The 24,012-nt window shown below is 42.9% G+C and overlaps 1 protein-coding gene across 1 annotated transcript in view; it reads right to left on the reverse strand.

Moving 5' to 3' along the window:
- The window catches only part of LOC126388632 (complexin-1-like), a 91,922-nt gene extending 75,530 nt beyond the window's left edge, over positions 1 to 16,392 (reverse strand). The window contains exons 1-2 of the mRNA XM_050041847.1: positions 16,101 to 16,392; positions 14,978 to 15,096 (exon numbers count right to left, since the gene is read on the reverse strand). Coding sequence (XP_049897804.1) covers positions 14,978 to 15,008 — 31 coding nt within the window. The 5' untranslated portion in view covers positions 15,009 to 15,096; positions 16,101 to 16,392. The remainder of the gene's footprint in view (positions 1 to 14,977; positions 15,097 to 16,100) is intronic.
- Positions 16,393 to 24,012: the final 7,620 nt, after the last annotated feature.

Genomic DNA, 24,012 nt, shown 5'->3' on the forward strand with positions numbered 1-24,012 from the left:
GTGAGAGTCTGGTGCTGTCTCACTGGACTTAAGATGTTAATTATATAAAAATCAGACATTTCAGTCACGAAAATCCGAAGTCATCAAGTCACAATAAAACAAAACTTGGCTCCAGCTGCATTTAAATGTTTGACTATGTTTTCAAGGCTCTGCACCATAAATGATAAAAGCACTGTGCTGTGCAGCGGAGGTTTCTAAAGAGGGCAGATATCATTACTGCACATCAATTTATCAGGATTACATTGCCCCCCTTCTTGGCTCATTTCTCTGAATTGGGTTCAAATAGGCTGATATCCGCCATAAAACATTATTCTTACACGCCAAGTCAACTGAAAGCCAGTTAAGTGTGAAGGAACTCATTTGAATTGCTCCCGGAGACTGCCCACCCATGCGCAAAGCTTTTACATGAAATCCAGCAGGAAGCGTGTGCCATATAGAAATCACATGTCATGTTATCTAAGCTTGTGGTTAAATGGTCAGTTCTTTGTAAGGTTAGCCAAGTATGTCGGTGGCCTGATGGAAATGAAGGAAGCATTTTGCAGAAATTGAGGAAAGAATGAAGCGGTAGGTAAAACACAAAGGACTCTGTTCTCTCCCTACAGAGCTGAAGGGCATTAATGACATGTAGCATCACAGTCACGCTGATGAGATTGCTACTTCATCAAAATCCCACTCCAGATTCCCGTGGCTGTGTTTCCATTGTTTAAATCAAAGCTTAACATAAAAAGAAAATCTATTAGCCTATGTTTTTACAATCAACTCTCTGTACAAGGTCCATGTGTATTTCTGTCCCACAGCTCTTTTAAAAACAGCATGAAGATGAGGCCGTGCCCATAGCTCATCCAGACACAGTCCATATCAGCCTCATTAGCAGAGAGTGGACAGAGCAAGACGGATAGAGGGCAGAGAGGAGGAGAGGACAAAATGGAAGATGAAAAGGAAAAACAGATAAGGATGAGCAAAGAGGGAGGACATGCGGAAGAGGGCATATAAAAGCCACTGATTTACAAATGCAGGTTTGTTTCAGTACTTTGAGGGAGATGAAGTAAATTATGATTTGATTTCTTACTGCTGCTATTTGAATGCACAAAAGAGACAAAATACAAATGGGTCTCTGTATCTTTCTTTGAAATAATATGAACAAATAACAGCCCATATACCCGCCGGGGTTTGTAAGGTCACATAGTTGTAAAAATCTCCATATAGCCATATATCCTCAGGGATCTTCAGCTAATCCTAATTAATCCATAGGATAATTATGTGTTATCTCTGATGTGACGACACAGCCAGAGCACAGGGAATTGCCTCATACAGTATATTGCATATTACAATTTTACAGTTGGACTATGATGACACAGTGAACGCAGGTTTCCATACCTGGACCTAAAACACCCACGTTAGTTCACCACATGCAGCAATGTGCAACCCAGTCGCCAGAAAATATGTTGGTGTTGTACGTTTCTTCAAAGCACGATTACATTCCCATGGCTTCAGTGTTTTACAGGTCCAATAACCCCAGAAGGGAGACGGAGCAGTGACCCTGTCCTACATATAGATATAAAACTGAGTGGCAATTGAGAATTCTCTACATATTTTTTGGTGTCCTTTCAGGGGGGCTTGCCTGTAGCTGCTAAGTAAGCAGCAGTTGTAGCAGGGCTAGGTGCGTTAGCCTGTTTCTATGCACTTTTGCCGCTGGGTTCTGAGGCGCACAGTGCAAAATCTGTTTTCTGAAAAGTTACAAAACAATCCATTGTGGCTCACAAGTATGTCCGTACACTTGGAATATTAATACAGCCAATTAGCCAATATGTTTCAATAGTAGGCTACGTAAACGTTAGCTAACTGGTTCATCTCATCGTTAGGGTCAGTTGCCGCAAATTGATTTAGCGTTAGCTAGCTCACGATTGCACAAGGATAATAAGGTAACAGTTAGACCATTATCAATGTTGTGGACGTTGTAGGTCGTTTTATCTTTGCTATTAATATGTTGGATTCATGATAATGTGTATTTTCAGATTTTTTAATAAAAAAAAAACCCTGAAACTCAATTTAAATTATATTCATATACCGCAAAACTGTATGGGACAAGTCTTCCTTTCACACAAAACTGTTGCTCAGCAAAGATGGGAAATATAATATAATTGTTTATTTAAACCAGTATGAATATTAGTTGTATAAAATTAAGGCTTCAGATAATATATCAATTATGAATCATTCATTTGATCTAGCTACGACAGACAGGCATCAGAGTGAGTGAGTTACAGCCCCCAACATACCAACATACCAGCACAACACCAGCTTAAAACTGTTAAAACAATACTCACAACTTGGATTAAGAAAAACCCTTTTGAGTCTTTTGATCTGAGGACCCTTCCAGACAAACAGAATATGAATAACTTACAGGGTAACTGAGGAATGAACACATAATTTAAGGTGACCAACAACTCTTTTACACATCGGAAGAACTTCTATAAAAACATGAACTGCTTGGCAACCAGACCAGGCCTCTATTGACCTATGGCAGTGTTGTTGATGAGCCAATCACAGTGCGTATAGCCATTCCCATACACTCGGACATTCTCTGCCTGGACGTCCATTGAAATGCATTACAGAAAGTCAGTTTTGTTCGGTTTTATGAGCTTTTTCTGAGATTTGAAGTTTAAAAATGGTCAAACGATGTGCATGGGGTACATGCAACTCTGACACAAGGTATCCTGAGAGGCTGGGCGACCAGGTGTATTTTTTACACTTTAAACCACATCTCAACCGAGAAAAGTGTCTCCTTTGGATAAAGTTGTGTGGTAACGTTAGACCACAACATCAACTCAACGTGAATAAGATTAACAATGATGTCTACATCTGTTCTAAGGTAAGTCAACATTGTGTTTGAGGCAACATATTGTCACTTTGCTGGAAAGAAATATAAAGTTATCTTTAACATCTCTAGCTAACGTTAGCTAAAGTTAGCCTAACGTTAGCTCCTAGCTGCGTTGTTCATCATGTCACCTTGTTTGCTGGGAGTTCATTAGCCTATTTTGTTCTAGTTTTGTACTTTGGTGATCGTACATCATTGTTAGCTGTTGTCCAAAGGGCTCTAGTTAAGCTAACGTTAACTTCTGGAGCTTAGCTTCATTAACTTATCTGTAATGGCAGAGATAACAAAGGTTGGCAAACGTTATGCTGAATGATTCAGTGTAAATACTGTAGCACCAAACTAACGGAGAGACACTCTTGGTAAAGATGGTAAAAAGGCCGTTATCCTTTTCTCATATTCTGAGCCAAAAACCTTAACTTCAGTGGCACTTTAACTTGTTGTCTTTGATGGTGACGGCAACCAGATGCGGTTCACAAGCGTACACTGTGACCTGTAAATTTTGGCTTGTAATTTAAGCTTTTCATCGACCTTCTCAACAATAAAATGATGAATATATCCCTCCAATGCGTAGCTTAGGCCCTTTTGGTTACTTCTTAATGACATCTGATCGTTATGTCTCCAAAAATCATCAACTGCCTCCTGCGAAATGCCGTGTACTGTGACACCTGCCATAGCGCTGGTCATTGAATGTTGATAGTTTGTACGAGTGAGTGGAGGGGGGAGTGGCTTAGCCATAGGTCAATTAGAGATAACCAACAACCATTTTACACATCCGAAGAACTTCTATAACAAAATGAACTGCTTGGCAACCAGACCAGGCCTCTGATTGAAACAGGCCTTTATTTGTCAAAATGTGTAGCCACACCGGGCTAGTAAAGGGACTAGGCGTTTAACTGGGACTACACTTTTAATTGATGTTAACTTAAGTTACATTTCAACAATGTTGTGGTTAAAATGTGGCTGGGTTTTCCTGCAGTTACGAAAAGATTATGTTTAATACCTGGTTTTGGAGGCAGTGGAAAAGCAGCATTGTCTTGGTGAAAAACAGCAGCTTTCTGTGCCACTATCTCGGCAGGACAAACAGTGACAGGTCACTAAAACGCACCCATGTTTGAGGGCTGAAAATCCACAGCAAATACAGCAACGGGCCCCTAAACACATGGACATTTGGGGGCTGAAATGCAGCTGAAAAAACAGCAACAGGTCACTAAAACACATCAATGTTTGTTACCTGAAAGCTGCTGGAAAAACAGAGATAACAAAAACAACCAGTTTTGTTTGTTGGTGTAGAACAACGATCAGTAGTGGTCTGCAGATAGGTGACACGCCATTCACCACCCCCCCCACCTCCCGATGACAAAGTTGGCTCATACACTTTTAAAACACTGATATGATACACATGAAACATGCAAATGTGATATATTCATGACTTCCACAAACATACAATGTCAACATTTTCTTCTGGCAGCAGCTCTGGTTTGTGTGTATTCCATTTATTGGTATTTATTCCATGACACTACAAACACCCAAGGCATTTTGTATTCAATCTCTGCCTATTGTTATTCAGTAGTGGTGGTTAATATGATCCCAAATCCAGATCAATTCCCTTAGTCCATTCTGTCTGTTTTCAAAACATTATGAAAATCCATTCAAAGGGCAGCTGTGGCCTCAAGGTGAGAGAAATGGCTTGTAACTGATATAATAAGAGGCCCTCAGTCCAGTCCTCTGACCTTCATCAGCACAATTGAGGTGCCCTTGAGCCAAACACTCATCCTCCAGCCAGTGACAGCAGATCACTGAGAGAGGCATTTAACCTGCTCTGAATAAATACAGCCACACGTCCTTGTCAAACGGAGTTACTGTGCAGCAATAGCTTTAACAAAGGCAAATATTAGATCAATTAATGCCTTCATTCCTCAAAGAATCTTGAACGCATATTTTTCCTATCGAAAAGACGCCGCAGCTTTAACACTGCTGGTTTGCACAGAAAATGGAGCAACAACAAATAAGTCACAAAGAAGAATCCAGACGAAACTGACTGACAGCAGTGTGACTTTCCATTTGTTTTCGCTCCTCAAATCCCCGACTCAGTGTGTGTATCTGTGTATGCATCCTGCCCAAACACTCCGCGGTACATCCACTGTTATTATCCAGTGTTACTTTCTGTTGACACACAGACGTTTGTCTTCTCAGAGACTGTTTACATGTGTCCAGTGGATGTGTGTAAAAGGCTCAACTGCAGGCTGCAGTCTGTGCTGTTGTGGTACGGTTCTCCCAGCGTTCCCTCGGCGTTCCCCTGCTGTGGTTTTCAACTGAGTGGGAGGTCTGTCGCATTTCACTGATTACGACTCCCTGTGTGTGTGTGTGTGTGTGTGTGTGTCCTTGGCTTTGTTTATCAGTATGTCAGTGGGCTTGAATTGGATGTTTTTGTCCTCAGTATGTCAGTGGGCTTGAATTGGATGTTTTTGTCCTGGTGGTGTGTGTCGGTGTTCACGCGTGTGTGTGTGTTGCTCTCCAATTTTGTGTTTTTCCGTGTGTTTGTGTCAGCATCATCACTCTCTCTCGCTCTGCGTCTTACTTGGGCACACACACACACACACACACACACACACTTACTTTATCATCTAATGCCAGCTACAGCCGACTACTAAGGTCCACCCCAGTCTCTCTGTCTGTCACACACTTTCTCTTTCTCTTGCCACACACACACACACACACACACACACACACACACACACACACACACACACACACACACACACACATCCCAGTTTCCCCTGTGGCTGCCTGATTGAGGTTTCCTTGCCTCGCCCTTCAGATTTACTGTAATAGTCGAAGGAGGGAGGGAGCAAAGAAAGGGAAGGACATTTAACCAAAGGATGGAGAGGCAAAGAGGGAATAGAGAGAGTGATGGAGTAAAAGTAGAGAGGTTTGGGGAGCTGGGAGTGTGGGAGGGGATTAATGAGGGGGCAAAAGGAAGGTGAAATAAAGGTAGGAGGAAACCTGATTTAAGATAAGGAAGATTAGAAGTGGGAGGAAAGTGTTAGAGGGGAAGAGGGAATTGAAAACAGATTGATGAATGAAAGACTGATAGAAGTCGGGGAGGAAAGAGGAGACAGAGAGAAACTCCGAGGCTCCACAAGACAGAAAGCATCGCCCATTAAACGCAGATTACAGCTTCTGCCGGTCCAGAGTGCGGTGCGACTTTACAACCTCTGCCGTCAGCCACTGATGATATAACACCCAGTTTTAAAGATCAATTTGTCACTTTTCATCTCCTCCTACACCTCATTCTCCTCCTCTTCCTCCGCCGAGACTGCGGGCAGAGATGCCGGGGGAAGGAGGGGGGAGGAGATGCAGCTCCATTGAAAGGAGGTGAGTAAGCTGAGTAGTGTTTACGAGAACCTCTGGTGATGTCATCCACGATAAATCGTCCCCTCTCCCCTCGCATGGTTTCCTGTTCTAGCAATAAGCACACGCTGACAAACACACACACATTTCTCTAACTGCTTGGCAGACTGAATCAATTCCTCATTTGTCCTTTTCTCTCCACATGTCACTGATAAGCTACGGCTAATAGTTCAGGCCAGGGACGCCAGCAGTCCTTGAAGTGGCTCTATGGTTTGAGTGTATTTACTACAATTTAAAGGAGCAGTTAGGTGTTTTTACAGGCTTTACCTTCATCTACCAATCGTACATTTTATATTATGTATTTTCCATCTCATAAGCTTAACTCAGTGACTGTTAATAATTGATGAGGAGATGAGGAGGAGATTGTAATAATGCATCAATAATATTTTTTGTACAGGTAAAGGCCCTGCACACAGGTCCTTTCACTTTAATTCTGACTGATCAGACCTCTGCTCAGGTTAAAGTTTCGCATGGCTACGCTAAGGTTTGACCGATCCTAAGTCCTGCACTCTTTAATTACTGTTGCTAGGTCGGACGAGCTTGACAAAAAGTAACATGGTGAAGCTACATCCGATTAGGTGGATGCCGCCATGTTCAATAAATATTTTCTGGGCGTGAGGCAATATAGCTTTGAAAATCCGACAGCCAGGACTACAGAATGTGTTGAAAGGATATATTCACAATGTTAATTTTTATGTACAACAAAAAACCACACAAATTCTGATCTCAACGAAAAAGTAATAGCACAGACAGAGAATGAAAGACGATTAGTCAAGGAGTCACGCTCCTGCATTCCTGGGTATGCATGGATGTAGATTTTTAGGGGGTACGCAGTGAACACATTCTTCTCAGTATTTAGAACATGTACATTTGCAATGTATTCTCATAGAATCATCGTATGACATCCTACGAATGACGTTACGTCCTTAAAATACAGTTAAGTAACATAAATTTAGGTTTAGGCTATAAAAGGTACTGCGGTTAGGTTTAGGAAAAGAAACATGGTGAGGATGTACCTTAAAATGCCTCCAGGGGATGCAGGGGGCTGGAGCCAATCCCAGCTGACAGTGGGTGAGAGGCAGGGTTCACCCTGGACAGGTCGCCAGACTATCACAGGGCTGACACATAGAGACAGACAACCATTCACACTCACATTCACACCTACGGACAATTTAGAGTCACCAATTAACCTGCATGTCTTTGGACTGTGGGAGGAAGCTGGAGCACCTGGAGGAAACCCACGCTGACACGGGGAGAACATGCAAACTCCGCACAGAAGGCTCCCACACCCGGAATCGAACCAGGAACCCTCTTGCTGTGAGGCGACGGTGCTAACCACCACACAACCGTGCTGCCCCCACCCCAACATACCCTATCTCAATATATAAGCACATACAGCGAGCAGCAGCAGCGAACATGTGCACGGAAACACAGGGCTCAGCGGGAACGAAGCAAGCAAACACGCCGTCTGTGGTCATTTTGACTTGACCAGCAGATTTCATCACAAGTCGATTGGCTGTTGAAACAGGAGAGCAGAACCAGCCACTGGTGATCTGACCAGTGGAGTTGCAGGTGACACCATCAGCCGGCTTGAGTCAAGCTCAGTTGGATCAGTTCACCCTGCTGCAACGTTCTAAAACGGTCTCGTCTTGTTGCGAATCCTTGGTCTGAGCTGGGCTTTAGACTGATAGAGTCAGTCTTGTTTGTCAGGTATAATGTCATGGCCATGGTTTATTGCTAAATAGGTGTTGCAGGAAGCTTGATGATGGAGTCACAACTCGTAATACTAGTTGGTGAACTACCTTAGCGAGATTATTGCAAACACGCCAGCCTGCTGGGTATATGGTAGAACTAGTCAGTCCCAATAGTTCTCCAAGCTCACTGGTTAGCCAAATTCAACCCAAGTTGAATTCAACGTGTAAGACTAGAACAGACGTACTTACACCACCCTGCGAGCATATCTGTTGAAATACACTGATTATGCTGAAATTATTTCTTTTTTAACGGTTGTTTAACCACTCCTATGATCACAGGTGGGTGTGCTGCACATGTGGTCTGTTGTACTTGTGACAGGACTCAGCTGTGTTGCACGGAGTATGGAAAAGGAATACCATTAGCCTGGGTGCAGTTACTTAAATCCATATGATTAGTAGTGAACCAACTACAACAACCAGCATGGTCTGTTCCTATATCCCCGTACAGCCTGTTGCTCTCCTCAGATAAGCCATTCAATCTCTTGGGGTCCCTGACATGAAAAACTTTGGGAACTTTTTATGTATGACTTGCATTTCAAAGACAGAGAGGGTCATGGATGGCAGAGAGGAGCCCTTCCTGAGTGCCATGCGAGATGAACTTGCACATCACTGTACAAAACAGACAGAATACAAATCACGGCCTAGATGGGAGCAGATGGAGTGTGAGTTTCTCCTCAGAGCGCACAGAGAGAGAGGTGAGATAATAGCCCACAGCTAATCCACTGCACTCTGAAAACTCATTACTCCTTAAGAAGGAAACAAAGAAAATCTTGCTCCCCAAGACGGTAAGAAATACTCTGCTTAAGGTGAAGACCTTGGCACAAACTGCCTGGTTTTCCTCATGTGTGAAATTTCTTTTATGCACAGTTCAGCGGATTTGACTCGTTCGTTATTGACGAGGAGCTTTGTATGAGGCTGGTGGCGCCACCTGCACAAACACACCCGCCAGCAGTGAACCACACATACACACATTTCTAACTACATAATGAACACACAGCTACTGTAAGTGACACAAACAAACAGAACACACACACACACAGACCAGCAGCAACACACCAGGGTGCATGTGTGCAAGTTTAAGCTCCTGAACTGCAAACCATGTAGACATTTTTGCTGATCATTTTTGAATACAGGCTGTACAATTTATTATTCCTGTATGCATTTTACACATAGAAAAAAAAATGTATTGGCAGACTCTTGAAACTTGCTGTGTAAGCCGTCACGATGAATAAAATGTCTGCATAAATTGACTGCTGGAACCATAGGAAAACAAACAAAAAACATAGTTGCATGGTTTGCAGTTTGGTTGGTTGTCATGTAAAGTATGAATATTTTGTAGTAAATAGCTGAACACACACAAAACCACTTGTTGTCTGTGCTTTGAATTCTTATATGATATCAGTAAATCTGCTGACTACATTGTGTCTCTGCTTGGAGGTCAATTGCTTTCAATATAAGACAAAATCATGCTCCTGAGTGTATGAGTATAATCTATGGAGAAAGTTCCTGCTTAAAATCTGTCATTATCATGTCATATATTGTTTTTATTTTAAATTTACTTAACCAGGAAAAGCCTCAACAAGATTATAAACCTTGTTTACAAGAGTACCCAGCCTGTTCTAAACTCCACCCCAATCCTGACTCATCAAATACCGATGCTTTGTCGGTGGGCCTCGGCCGCAGACACTGATACGTAAAGGCACCCTCAGTACCAGTATGATACACACCGGTTGGCGGCTGTTTCTGACATCACTGGCAACTATTGTAGTATAAAAAGTGAGGAAGTCTGCAAAGGATGGGTGAAATGGGAGGTGGATGGGTCAAACAAACCCAGTGTGGACTTTCACCCAGGAGCCTGCTGTTTGTGTCATGTGTGAAACCAAGAATCCAACACACTCTAATTCCAACTCGCCAAATATTGCTGCTTGACCAGTGGGCTCATGCCTGCATATGACACACTAGGCATCCTCATGCATCTGTTTGACATTTTGGGACCCTGTGTCAATTTACGCTTGTTACATGCATCGTGTCTTTTCAAAATACACTTCCGTTTTCACAGGAAATGTACAGTTTCGCCTCATCAGATGCATACTCTTTTTCAAAAATCAACTTACAACATTGATAAAAACTTATTCCTTATGGAACAAAAGTATATGTTTAGGTTTAGAAAAAAACATCATGTTTTAGCTCAACATTCACACAGGAAGCAAACGGCGACCGCCTCGGTGAAAGTCTGGGATTTGTTGGAACACCCACCCTAAAGGGACCTTCCAGCTTTTATTGAGTTGTTGCTGGTGGCGGTTCAAATCAAACACTGGTATACGTATAAGACGATATGCCACCAGGAGGCCTTAGAAACTCGTTCCGTGACAGGTGCCATTTTGTGTCTGGTGCCTAAACCACTGACGGAGTGGTGGTATATGACGACTAGGGAATGAGAACAGGCTAAAAGTCAATCGACTTATTTTATTAACAATGTGGTGTGCCATTATGTGTAGCATGCTATGCTAGTGATGTATCTCAATGGTCATGATGTTACATTACATTAGTAACTGTTGTGGTTTTAACCTAAAAACGAAGTGTTTTACCTGTGTTGTATAAGTTTATTTTTAAAAAGACTGTGTGCATTTTGTGAGCAGAAACTGTAAGAAATGGAATTGTGTTTCGAAAAGTCGCAATGCATGTAATGAGTGCCAATTGACACGCCATCCTTGAATGACCAAAACAGATGTAGGAGGATACCTAGCACGTCATATTTGGACATGTAGGGCAACTGACCAAGCGTTGGTACTTGAAGAGTTGGGATAAGAACGTGCTGGAGTGTCCTGGCTAAGACAGGCAGCAGCACATCGTATAAAGTTTCAGACATACAACATAAAACAGTTACAGACAATAAAATGTGTTAACATGTATTATATTAATCTAAATCTGTCCTAAAGAAGTGATTATTTGCTGGATTAAATTTTAAAATATGAATTTAATGTACAAAAAAATGGTTCCAGAAAGTTTTACAGTGTTGCAGACAACATCTGTCTTCAGGTGAAATAATCTCATATATTTATTCTTCAAGCTAGAGCAATCTGACAGACAGATGCATATTGATTCTTCATCTGGGTCGCACGTGTCCTTTATACATTTTTAATGTGTCTGAAGCAATCAGAATTTCCCTCACTGGACAAACTGAAGAGGAGTTATCAGGCTGAGCTCGTCTGGTGAAAATGTAAACAGTGGAAAAAGGAAGTAGGCAGCACACTGCAGCGATATTGTGTTATCATGGAAATAATGAGAAACACCTGCCGAGCTGACAGCACGACAAACTCAGTCAGGCTCATCCGAAAAGTCCCATAGTACACAGAACTCTTTTAAAAATAACATCAATGTAACACCAATCACATTTTACATCAAGCAGAGATGTGAGGAGAGTCCCTGTGTCAGAGTGTCAGTAAATGTTTGTATCTTCTTTTGACCACAAAAAGTAGATGGAGCTTCACATTCAGCAGCTGTTGAAGGAAGTGAATCCAGGTCTGCCTCGGGCTTTAACGTCTCTACCTGCTGCACTGTACAGATTCACTCCGACGTGACCTCAGATCCACCATCACCTCCAGAGAAACAGTCACGACCGCATGTACACGCCACATTAAGTCATGCAATGGAAAACAGCTGGTCAAGCAGTGTGTGTGTAGCTTGGTACCATGTGATGAGATTAAAGGCTTGTTATGGTTACAGTCTGTTGAATTAGTGTGTACACCATGTTAGGGGAAGACTGTTGGTAGGAAACATGATGTGAACCTCTGTCTCTAGTGTCAAACTTACATCATCTCATGTCTCCTGCAATAATTGCTGCATCTTGTTTTTAGTTATTTTAAGCTTTGTAAATTTCAGCCTGGCAAAAAAGAACAAGGGTCTGAAAAATTTTCTCAATCAGTGTCTCAATATAAGAGACGGGATCCTATGTGAACACAATTTCCTACAAAAGTCTGAACAGCTGTGATACATTTTCCCCAGAGAGATAACTTTCTGAGCAGGTGTTGGTTAGTGCTCTTCTCACTTGCTTGAGGTGGGTGGGGCTCATTTTTTAAAAAAGCAGGTCGCATGCTTCCATCAAGAAGCAGCCTCTGGGTATAAAACTTGAGCCAACACTGAAGTGCCAGAAACTGCAGTTCCTCTAATGGCCACTTGAGGCTGAGCCAACTTCCATAGACCCCCATGCTAAAATGCCGAACTGTTTTTTACAGCCTGGTACAAAAAACGGTTTCGGTCTTTGTGGCTAATTTCCACCTTCAAGACAACTGTACAGGGGATCCATTTTTATAGCTTGGCTGTCTGCTACTAAAGCGTAACCCCAGATTCACAGAGTATAGGTACCTACCCTATTTTGTTGTGTTTTCAGTTAACCTTTTAGTAATCTAAAGAAATCTTGTTCAGCATTTGGCTGTACTTAAAATCCTTATTTTGGTTATTGACTTTTACTGGTTCATTTTGTTTAAATGGTTTTAAGCTGGTTTTTGCTTGTGAAAATAAGCATTAGCACACAGTTTTCACATTTAACCAAAGCTGTGAATGCACTGTGCTAACAAAGCTAGCGGCTAGCATTAAGCTTAGCTCCACCCTCTCATCCAAATATGGTCACCTCTGGCTCCACAAATCCAAGATGGAGACAACTAAAGTCGCAAGAAGTGGTGGTGCGAGAAGCCAAAATGGTTCAAACAATAAAATCAAAATAAAATTCCATGCATAATCAGCACTGCTTTCTAACTGTGCAGCCCATACTACCTCCAGTTTAGCACTCTATTAACTTGAATGGGGATAAGATAATTAAACCGTGCAGCTCTTCAAGACTTTCCAATTGTTATTGTAAGAAATCTGGGTACTTTGTGATGGCTCCGGGGCTCAAAAAAAATGTATCTGATGATTTACAGACAGCTGTTCAGCCATGAAGGTCAATGGGAAGATTTTTTTTTTGGGCCGCAGGGTGTCACATGATGGTGTAATTCCACTGTTTGGCCATTACAAAATTGGCTTCAAAGCCCAGTGCACTTTTCTGGGTGCCTGGAGAATAGTTATTGTCATAGGAAAATACATACAATTTGAAATCAAATTTTCAGGGGTTTCAATACTTGGGCAACAAATACTCAGAATGCTCAAGAGATGCAAATGAATTTCAGTGCAGATACGTCAGTCCTTTCATCTACTGATGACATCAACCACAGCAGACCAGAGCTGGATTTCAATGCCCTATGGGCCTACCACAGACAAATCACCAACAGCAGGGGCATTAATAAAGAGAGCGCAGGCAGTGTGGATGCACAGGGGCCTGTGGGGTGTGGGGCGGAGAATGGTCCCCTGATAGTGATTAGATTGCCAGCATAGAAATATGCCTGTGTTCAAAGAGCTGGAGTTGAATTTAAAATAGTGCCATTAGTCATATATGTCCTGTGTCATGTATTTTTTTTTGTAAAATAATAGCAATCTATATCAAAATCATATGCTTATTCTACATTAACTAAATATAAACTATAAATAAACATTAAAACAGTTTGTCCAATGTCAAGTTTCTATTTGATCATGTGGCAACACCATGACATGTAGCAGTAATTCCCAACTGGTCCAAACGCGGGGTCCAGATTTCTTGTATTCAATGTCATACTTGCGTTTGGCCGTGTCGATGACCTAGTTTGCTGTCTCTGCTAAGTAGCCATCCATTAATCACTCACTCTACAGCAGGAAATGGCTCTTCAAAATAAAATTAAACTGAATGATTTTAAAAATTAATTTGTGCCAACCTCAATTAAGATTTTAAATAATGTAGCTTGATGCGTCAGGGGGTGTGCTGTGCTTTGCTGATGATGCTCTGTTGTGTGCTGGTGTTGTGGTGCAATACAGGAGAGGCAGATGTGCAATACTGTAATGTGTAGTATGTTTTTATGGTGTATGCTTTTCATTTCCTCTGGACTATTATTGTAAAGCAGCTCCTGAGTCCAAGACAAATTTCCCTACAAGGACAATAAAGTAGGCCTATATCGTATCATATCGTAAAATAAAAGCTATGTGCCGGAAATTCACTGTACTTAAAAATAAAGTGTGTTTTTTAGAAACCTGACACACTCAAGAATCACTTTCGGTCCATTCAGAATAAACCTGCGACCCACGTTTGGACTGCGACCCACCAGTTGGGAACCACTGCCATATCTAGTATGTGCACGCCCTTGCCAAGCAGCGTCTCTCCTGTGTGAAACCCACTGAGGACCCTTCACCTTCCACTGCACCATCTGCATCTTCATCCATAATAACAAGTTCATATTCCTTCAAAATTCATTACTCTGTTATGATTATCTCATGTCTGGGGAGTTGTTGCAGCACAGGCAATTAGAAAATCACTCACATGCCTGCATGCTGGAATGAAATTATTGAAGATTAGATTCTGCCTTGATTATCTTTTTTCCCCCCTTCAGGTGGAAAATGTGTACTCAGCACGTGGAGATAAGAGTCGCTGCGGCGTCCAGTCAAGAGGAGCCACCGCAGTGTGGTTAATGGTGAGACTGAGCCATGGTTAAGACCTGTTTCAACACCTCTTGGTAAGCAGGTTGCACTTACTGGAACATGAAATAACCTTTCGGCCACAGCGGTTCAGTCTACGTTACAAATCACCAGCCTGTTACAGTAAGCTGAGGGCTACTCAGTGTGCCCCAGGGGCCAACCACACCATGTGTGCAGCACGGCAGCAGCAGATGTGGAGGAAGAACGCGCGCAGGGAAGGGAAGCAGAAAAAGAAATAAAACTTCCTCCGCTGCAGCTGGAGAGAATAATGATGTGTGTGTGCAGCAAGACGCAGAATTGGGAAGGCAGTGAGTATCAAGAAGTCAGACAGGAGTTAGGAATCATCGGACTTAAACACGCATATACATTCACTCTCAGGGATGGAAAAGGTGGATCTTACCTCCCAACGCTTGTTTCATAACGAAATTCATGATGATGGCTTTTAATTCCTTGCCTTCCTTGTCTGAGCGATGTTACATTCAATAGTGACAGAAAAGTAGAAGTCCTTTGTAGCCAGATCTGGAAGAGAAAACAATACAAAAACTATATTTCTTGCAAAAAAATCAATAATCCCAAGCTTAAAAGTCTTAAAACTGATTATAAGACAGCAAAAGCAAAGAGCAATACATCACATAGCATGCAGGATCATGACTTTAAATGCAACTGAGTGCGATAAAATCCCTAAAAACTCACTTTACCACTACTACACCCACGCTCGCATTCAAATATTCAAAGACTACTGTGGAAAAATTCAACAATAATTTCTGAAACTTCTCTTTTTGGCTCCAATTTGAGCCTGAACGGAGCCAAACAGTCACATCTAGGCTTATAAAGTCTGTATCTGTGTGTCAGGCACGTTTCCTCAATGCGCCAACTGAAGGACACCAAGGTCAATGGTTCAAACACAACCTGAACACACCGGGAAAAAACACCTCAAATCTACAGACCAAATCAGCAGCTACGGCTCTTCAGTTCCTTGCAAATGTGGCGCTTTTTTCCCCCAAGAATCCCGCACAGCTGAGTGTGAGGTGTCAGGCTCCAGTAACGTGTCACGACAATCAGTAATAACCTCTATGTGCCCGCAGCCGAGCGAGTTTGGAGTAAGTGCACGGTGCGAGTCCTCAGCTTGGCAGGACAGTCTGTCATGCATGTGGACGCAGGTCTAAACCACTGCTGTGTATTTTTCCTGATCATGTGGTAAAACTTTCCATCCTCCATTGGAGGGGCATTGGACACAGCCATCCCACTCCGGCATCACAGAAAGCTGCTCGTGTAGTGAGCGTTAATTAAGCAGCAACGCAGACGTGCATATTTACAGCCACATATGCAGTGAACGTGCAGTTAATGTGCTCACAAATCGACCTGATTGTGCATTTGCGTGCAGAGACACAGAGATGGTGTAAAAGCATGGATGCACATGCACTTCCTTGTTTGATCGGAGCCTGGTTTCAGCACCACCGCGAGTGGATAGCTCCCCGCGCCGTTGCATTGCACTGAAGCAGCAGCATCAAGCATCGATTTACCTCCGTCCGGCGACTGGCTGAAATCCTCCTCACACACCAAGCCAAGGATGAGAGAGCAGAGCTTTCGGCTGCAGCACCCTCCGGAACCAAAGTTATCCTGCAGCAGGCAACAGCAGCACAGGCTAATCTAACTGCTCGTCCCTCGCATCTCCGGCTCCCGGGGCTGGAAAAAGGACGTCCTTGGTGCCTCCTCCTGCCTGCCGCTTCGTCTTCCTGCACACACACACACAAACACACACGCTCACTTACACACACACACACGCGCACGTAGAGAGAAAGAGGAGGAGTAGATGGGGGGGTTGGTGGTTTGCGGAGGGTGAAGCAGCTGCCGTTCACACCATGATGGGAAGGAGCGACTGAATCACATGGAGGGGATGGAGGGAGAAACGTCCCACTAACGTCCTCCTGACCGATAGAGAGAGATCAATTATTCAGCCCTGATGCTGGCTGGCTGCTCTGTCCTACAGCCCGCCCTCCCGTGAGTCTCGGTAACGGGGAGAGGGACTCGGTTTTCACTTAAAACGGTAGCGCATGATATAACGGGAATATGATGGGGTAAATATGTTGTAGCTGGATGTGTCTTTGTTTGCCTGCACTGTGTAATGTGTAATGACACACATTCGGTTTGTAGCAGTCGGATATGATGTGGAGAAATCACCAAATGTTCCTGTGGGGTTCCTTCCGTGTTGCTACAGCTGATTCCAGTGTGAGCTCTTCCCTACACCATATTGTTCTTTATTATATTTGACTTGTTTCATCATGATGTTCTGCTACACATCAGCACGTATCAGTGGTGTGCACAGACTGTGGAAGAGGCAGGGGTAAATTGAAGAGAGGCACCTTCTCCTGATACCTGGGATGTGACGTGTCAACCCAGTTGCCAGATGAAAATGTTGGCATTGTACATTTCTGCAAACCATGGATACTTTACATGTGTGCCTTATTGTATAGGACACTTCAGTCACACAGCAAATGTTTATTCTATCAGCAGAACATAATTTGGCGTCTGCACTCCGGCCTAATTGTTCCCCACAAATATGTTTACGTGAGATATTGGGGATATTGGATGCTGGGGTGGAGTTGGGGCTGAAAGAGCGATCAGCAGTACTGATGCAGGGCGGCAGTGGGACTGAGAAGGCAAAGGGAGAGCCAGCAAGATTTTGCATCTTAAATAGACCGCCAAATTGGGAGGGTGTGTTTTGGAGGTGACATACGTAGTGACGTATGAATCAGTGCAGCTCGAGTTGACTGCCTGAGCTAGCTCGCAGGCGGCTATGGCTAACATGTAGTTAGATTTAGGGACAAAACACATCTGGGTATGGTTAAGAAAAGATTATGTTTTGGTTTAAAATATCCGGGTTTTGGGGGCACAATCCTGCCTGGGAATGCAGCGATATCAAGATAAGAAACAACCCTGTTTTTGTGGCACTATCCTGACTGAAACACAACCGAGGCCTAGTAATAAACAACCTCTTTTCGTTGCACTACCCCTGCAGGAAACGCAGCGATGTCTTGGTAAAAAACAACTGCTTTTCGTGGCACTATCCCAGACGGAAGAACAGAAACAGGTTTCTAAAAAAAAAAATGAAAATCTGCATGTAAAACAGCAACTGGTCGCTAAAAAACACTCACATTTAGGGGTTAAAAAAGACACTGGAAATGCTGCGATGACTCGCTAAAAAACAATGGTTTTTATTGTTCATTGTTCTCAAACAGCAGTCTGCAGTGGTCTACAGCCTCGCAGACATCTCAGCAAGGTGACACACTATCCATCCTCCCCACCCCCTGATGACAGCCAGCTCATATACTACACCATTTTAAAAATGTGGAAAAGATACATACGAAACATATTAATGTATTTATAGCGACTAAGCTAGTGGTGACTTGTGGTCTTAGTTGTACTTGGGCAGAACTGAGGTATGGAAGTGTCCTGTGATGGCCAAGACAGCTCCTGTGCATACCACTGGGGCTAACGCTGTATGCAGACATTTCCAGCTGAAAGATGCATCAAATCAAAGCTTAAACCTGACTTACTATCACCTGGATTTCATAAGCACTGTACTGTTTTGTTTCAGGATGGGCTGTGTTTGGCGACTGCATCTGCTACACAAGTCAGAGTGGATAAGCTTCGCGTGGCAAACCTGCACACTTTTTTAAATGGGATCCAAATACAGCTGATGCTTTGACTTAGCTCGCAGTGCACTTCAGGCCCAACAGTTTTCACATAGCCTTAGACCAAATTACATCCTTTAGTAAGGTACTGTACTGCATATCTGTTACTGGATTCTTTACATTACTACAATACTGTGGTGAACATGTGATTATGTTTAGGTACTAAACCATTCAACTATGGTCAGGAAAAGATCATGTTTTGGTGTAAAATACCTGCTTTAGATGCTTCAACCACAGCTGGAAATGCCGATATCTCAATAAAAATAACTCGTTTTGTCGTTGGTCTCGAACAGTGGTCTGCAGCTTGGCAGCCATCTCACCAAGATGTCCTGCCATCCACCATCCCACCCACCTCCTGATGACAAAGTCAACTCATATAATCAGAAGTACGTCACTTGAAACATGTTGATATGATACATATGAAACGAACAAATGCAAGGTGTCCATGGTTTGCGGAAATGGTACACTGCTAGCAACCTAAGTGCTGTATCGTAGACAACAGGACTCGCTTGAGTTTCTATCTATCTATCTATCTATCTATCTATCTATCTATCTGTCCTATCTATCTATCTATCTATCTATCTATCTATCTATCTGTCTATCTGTCTGTCTACCTATCTTGAGTCTTTGGGTGTGCACCCTTCCAGAGTCTTTAAGGTCACATTATCATGACCTTAACGACTCGCCCACACAGGGTTTAAAGCCTGCGACTCCCCACCAGTCTGTTAGAACTAAAGAATCCTCTTGGATGAGAGGTGAAGCGTCTTCAAGAAACTCAAGCAAGTCCTGTTGCCTACGATACAGCACAAAGGATTATCAGAACCTGGATGACTTCATCATTAGAGAATCTTCATCAGTATAATACCAACATTTCCCTCAGGTGATTGGGCCATTATATTCCTTTAATGTGTCCTGTTCTTACACTGCTAAACATAGAGTCTTATACTCATGCTAATATATCATGTAATATACAGTCTATGAGGCCCTTTAAGGACTTAGCAAATGGGATGGATTTCATGTGAAAGGCGCACTTACAAACTTGCGGTAAACAAAAACAGGGTTGTTCACTCATTACATGAAGTCAAACTCTGATTGAAGCCATAATCAAACTACAATCTGCAGCCTGAGTTTTAAGGGCTCTCCTCTCGACTAATTCTACACACAAGGATCTGTTTATTTGTCACAGGGAGCACTACACAGCCGTGAAACAGTTGTATAATCACCTCTGTGGGTCCTCAGGGTGTCTGAGAAGCTGACTCATGTTGAGTTTGGAGGCTACAACTTTTTAAGAGGGAGCCTGCAGTACAAACTGCTGCCATGAGTTTGAAAGATGTGGGCATTTACCAGACAGGGGGAGTCTAACAAACCATGCTGTTGGGTTGCAATATATGAAATATAGGATTCAGTGTTTTTTGGAGTCTGACTCATACTGGAGGCTGAAAGCCAGGATATCTCTGCCTCAGCTGCAATTTTGGACATTCTTTTTTAATTGCCCCTAAACACAAAGTAACACCTCTAGTAGTGATTTTAATTAGGACTGCCCCCTAACCATCAACCAAACATTAGTCGACCAGAGAGGTCATTAGCCGGCAAGATTCCATTGGTCGCCTAGTCGCAGAAGAAAATAAAAATATAACAAATGTGAAACTCTATTAGGAGCTGCGCCCTCTCAAAATACCAATCACAGCCGACAAATACCTTTCCCTTCTTCTGTAAATATTCAGTCTGATAAATACGGAAAGGTTGATCATGTTAGTGCAGGGCTACCCAGAGCTTTACATCTGTCCCACAGACGATAGGCCTACACACTTATAAACAGCTCCTGGAAGAAAGATCAGCTCTGCACTTTCTTAGCAACCTCAGACACAACCTGCAGCTGTGCTCTTGAAAGCTGACACAAAAAAGGCCCAAAAGTAGCGTCCAGTGCTCGACCTTTCATCATAACATGTCGGGCAGGAAATCCAAAGTGTGGGATCATTTTGAGAAGGTGAAGGATGAACCCAAGGTGATATGTAAACTCATCTTCATTGGTCGACTACAAACATGACGTATCATCTGAAACATGGAAGTAGCTACATGCCCATTAGCCCACAGCGTCATTAACAGGCGGCTCGCTCAGTGTGTGACGTGCACTTGTAGATAAAATATAGGCCTATATTAATGAAGGTTCATTAGTACGGTTTGTATTTCTCTGTAATGTAGCACAGTGTTAACAATGTTACTGATACTATTCTTTCTCACACCTTCAACTCATTGTGTTGCCCCACCTGAAATCATAACTGATAATTAAATAAATATCGTAAACATGCAGGAGACTAGTCGACTAATGGCCCTAAATGACGACTATTGGTTCGACGTGGGAAATTCTTAGTCGGGGGCAGCCCTGGGTTTGATACTTGAGGGGGGAAAAAAGGAAAACTGTAGTATTGTCACAAAACAGAGGACACAATTCAAAGGAGCCGGAGTTATCAGACGAGAGGAGATGTTGAGCCATGATACAAAAGGTTTTCTTATTCTACCGGCCCAGGCCAGACTCTCCCGGACAGGAAATCAAAGCAGTGACCTGACAGTCAATAAGATTCCTCTGTAGTCTAAGGACAACAACTGCCTCACTTTCACTCTCTCTCTCAACACATTTAAAAAGGCTGTGATCATATCCTGTTACACAAGGGCTAATTAAGGTGCTGCCAGGTCTCCACTGGTTTTATGATGGCTACTGTAGGTGATAATGTGAGGAAGTGTGAAGCAGGATGGATCATGGATGAAAGGATTAGATTGATAGAAGGGAAGTGAATTGTATTTTCTTACAAAAACCTTTGACAGCTCTTGAATAAAACCTGATGGTGGTTTAAATGCCAGACCATAAGGAGAACACAGCAAGGATCCATTCCCAGTGCTTTATTTGAACAGAGTTCTAAATTGTCATTTTGGTTGCTCTGAATGTGTAACTTTGACTGACATGACTGACAGGTGGTCTGCATGATTCACAGCTCTATACAGTAGATTTCCGTTTTTCTGGTAACCCAGCTTGATAGAGAAATAATGAGCCTCCGCTGAATTCTTGAGCATTTTGTGCATAGTTTGAATGTCTGAATCACTGACGACACCAAGGTCACATGCATATTTATTTTTCTCCCCAAAAGTCCTTTTTAAGTACATCTTTTTTTGTGCTGTTTTTCCACTCAAATACTGGAGGTTGCACGTAAGATCACTGCAAGCTTGACTCAGAGGCAGAAAAATTTGCTTGAATTCCACATGGTGGCTGGGTGGATGACCTTAAGCTGTCTTTCACTCACTCACTACGCTGTGGCTCAGGAGGTAGAGCAGGTCGTCCACAAATCAGAAGATCGGCACTTCGATCCCAGGCTCCTCTTGTCCACATGTCAAAGTATCGGTGGCATGAGGTGTGTGGTACCTTGTATGGTAGACTCAGCCACCAGTGTGTGAATATGAATGTGACTCTGTAGTATAAAATCACTTTGACTGGTTGGAAAAACTAGCGGGCACGATGCAAGTCCATTTACCATTTATTTACTGTTTAAATCCAAGACATGAGACAGATTCATTGATTGAGATTATTTCTGTTGTCATTTTCAGGGTGTCAACACAGGGCAACCTTTAGCATCTGTATGAGATACACCTTCAGCTGACTCCAATGTAAGCCCATCCACATCAGTGAAGTCAGTATAGGGTCGAGGGGATGAAGGGAGGGGTGGTGGAAGGGTCAAACAGACACAGGCCTCCCACTCAGGAGACTGTATTTTTCTCCAAAACCAAAATGCAATATTAGTTTCTTTTTCATATTGTAACATAGTTAACGTTCAGTGACTATGCAAGAAACGTCTCCTGGATGCACTGGGACACATCCTCAGTGATGTATCCTGGGGTCATTGGGTGTTTCGGGTCTTGCGACATCAGACACCCTCACCCAGGTGACCCAGCCGGGGGTGATCAGGCCCCGACTTGCGTCCCAGCAGCAACCCACAGGTCAGCCCTCTTAATCCAAAGCCACCTTGTGGCTTTCTCTGCAGCTTCACTTGCAGATTGGATGGCCCTCTTCTTAGCCGCCCCTGTGACGCCCAATCGGCCGAGGACTTTGCAGAGTGAGCGTCCTGCAAAGCCTCTACAGCCAACTTCTATGGGCTCGTAGAATGTCCTCCAGCCCCTGCCTCTGCACTCCTCCACCAGTTCCTGGTACTTTGTTCGTTTCCTCTCATTGGCTTCCTCAATCCGCTCTTCCCACGGCACCGTGAGTTCCAGCATGATCAAATGTTTTGAAGCCTCAGAGGTGATGATCATGTCTGGCCGGAGGGATGTTGTTGCGATGTGCTGGGGGAACTTCAGCTGCCTTCCCAGATCGACCTACAGTTGCCAATCAGGGGCTGTGTGGAGGAGGCCGGTGGTTGTCTGTGGATGCACTTGGGGTTTCTCTCCAGCTTTGATGAAGGGGATTGCCTTCTTCTTTGCTGGTGCTGATGACATACATGTCATGTGCCATACATCACATACACAGTGTACTCTTATGCAACACTTTGTATGATATCTTATGAAAATGCACATACAATGGTTCATAAAATAATCAATCAAACTAGTGCAACAAAAATGGGGTCATCATGTCACATACTTAATGTAAAGTTAGGTGCTTAACGTAAGATAAAATAGGTTAGGTTTAGCAAAAGAAACAAAGGTTGGGCATCGTCACACTATGTACTTAATGTGATGTACTTAATGTTACATAGGTTAGCTTTAGGAAAAGACAACATGTCTTAAAAAAAAGGTTACTTGGTTTCACTCAGGATATGACAACGTGTCCACATAGAATAGTTTGTATAATATCCTACAAATTAGTCCCCCTCAAATGACGTTACATCCTTAACAAACAATTGCCTAATTAATATGAAATTACAAAGCCCTGGGGAGCAGTCTACGTTTTTGTGACCCATCCACCACCCAAATCTGCCTCCTTACTAGACCACACAGGACTTCTCCTCATTTACCCCCATCAGTATGTATGTATGAGCTTGGGTGCGTTACTTTTCAACGGAAAATGTACAAACAGATTGAGAGAACAGTCTGGATATGAACACTGGTCTACTGGGGGAAAGTCCTATATTGTTTGACCCACCCACTGCCACAACTCATTGTTTGAGTAACTGCAACCTGCACAATTAGGTGGATTATATAGGAATTACTGGCGCGTGATTAGGTGGTTGCATATTGTTGCATTACTTTTCACAGGTATACATATGAACAGTGCACGAGAACAGCCTGCACATCCATCACATGACATAACTATAACATAAACTTATTTCAATCAGGAGAGACAGGAGAGTGAAGTAAAGATAATATTTAACACAGAATATGAGGCTGACAGAGCCGGTGTGTCGCTTTGCTATTGGTTGATTCTGAATCAGCTGATCACTCAATTGACCTACCCAGACAATGACACCTAGAGACAATGGGTCTCATTCATGAAATGTGAGCAGAAGGAATTTGTGTGTAAACTGTTTGCAGACGGACATTTACGTACATGTCCGCATTCATCAATATTTTAGTAGCTCCGATCTTTTCGTAGCTACTAACAAAATCTACTCCTGCTCCTGACCACTCGTAGTGCTTGTGTAAATTTAGTAAAGCACATAAATATTGCTTGTCACTATTGGAAATTACAATTTTAATTCGTATTGCGCTCTGTTATGTACACAATACACAGATGCCTTTGAAACACGTAATCTAAACA

This window comes from Epinephelus moara, chromosome 4 (assembly GCF_006386435.1).
Source record: "Epinephelus moara isolate mb chromosome 4, YSFRI_EMoa_1.0, whole genome shotgun sequence".
NCBI lineage: Eukaryota > Metazoa > Chordata > Actinopteri > Perciformes > Serranidae > Epinephelus > Epinephelus moara.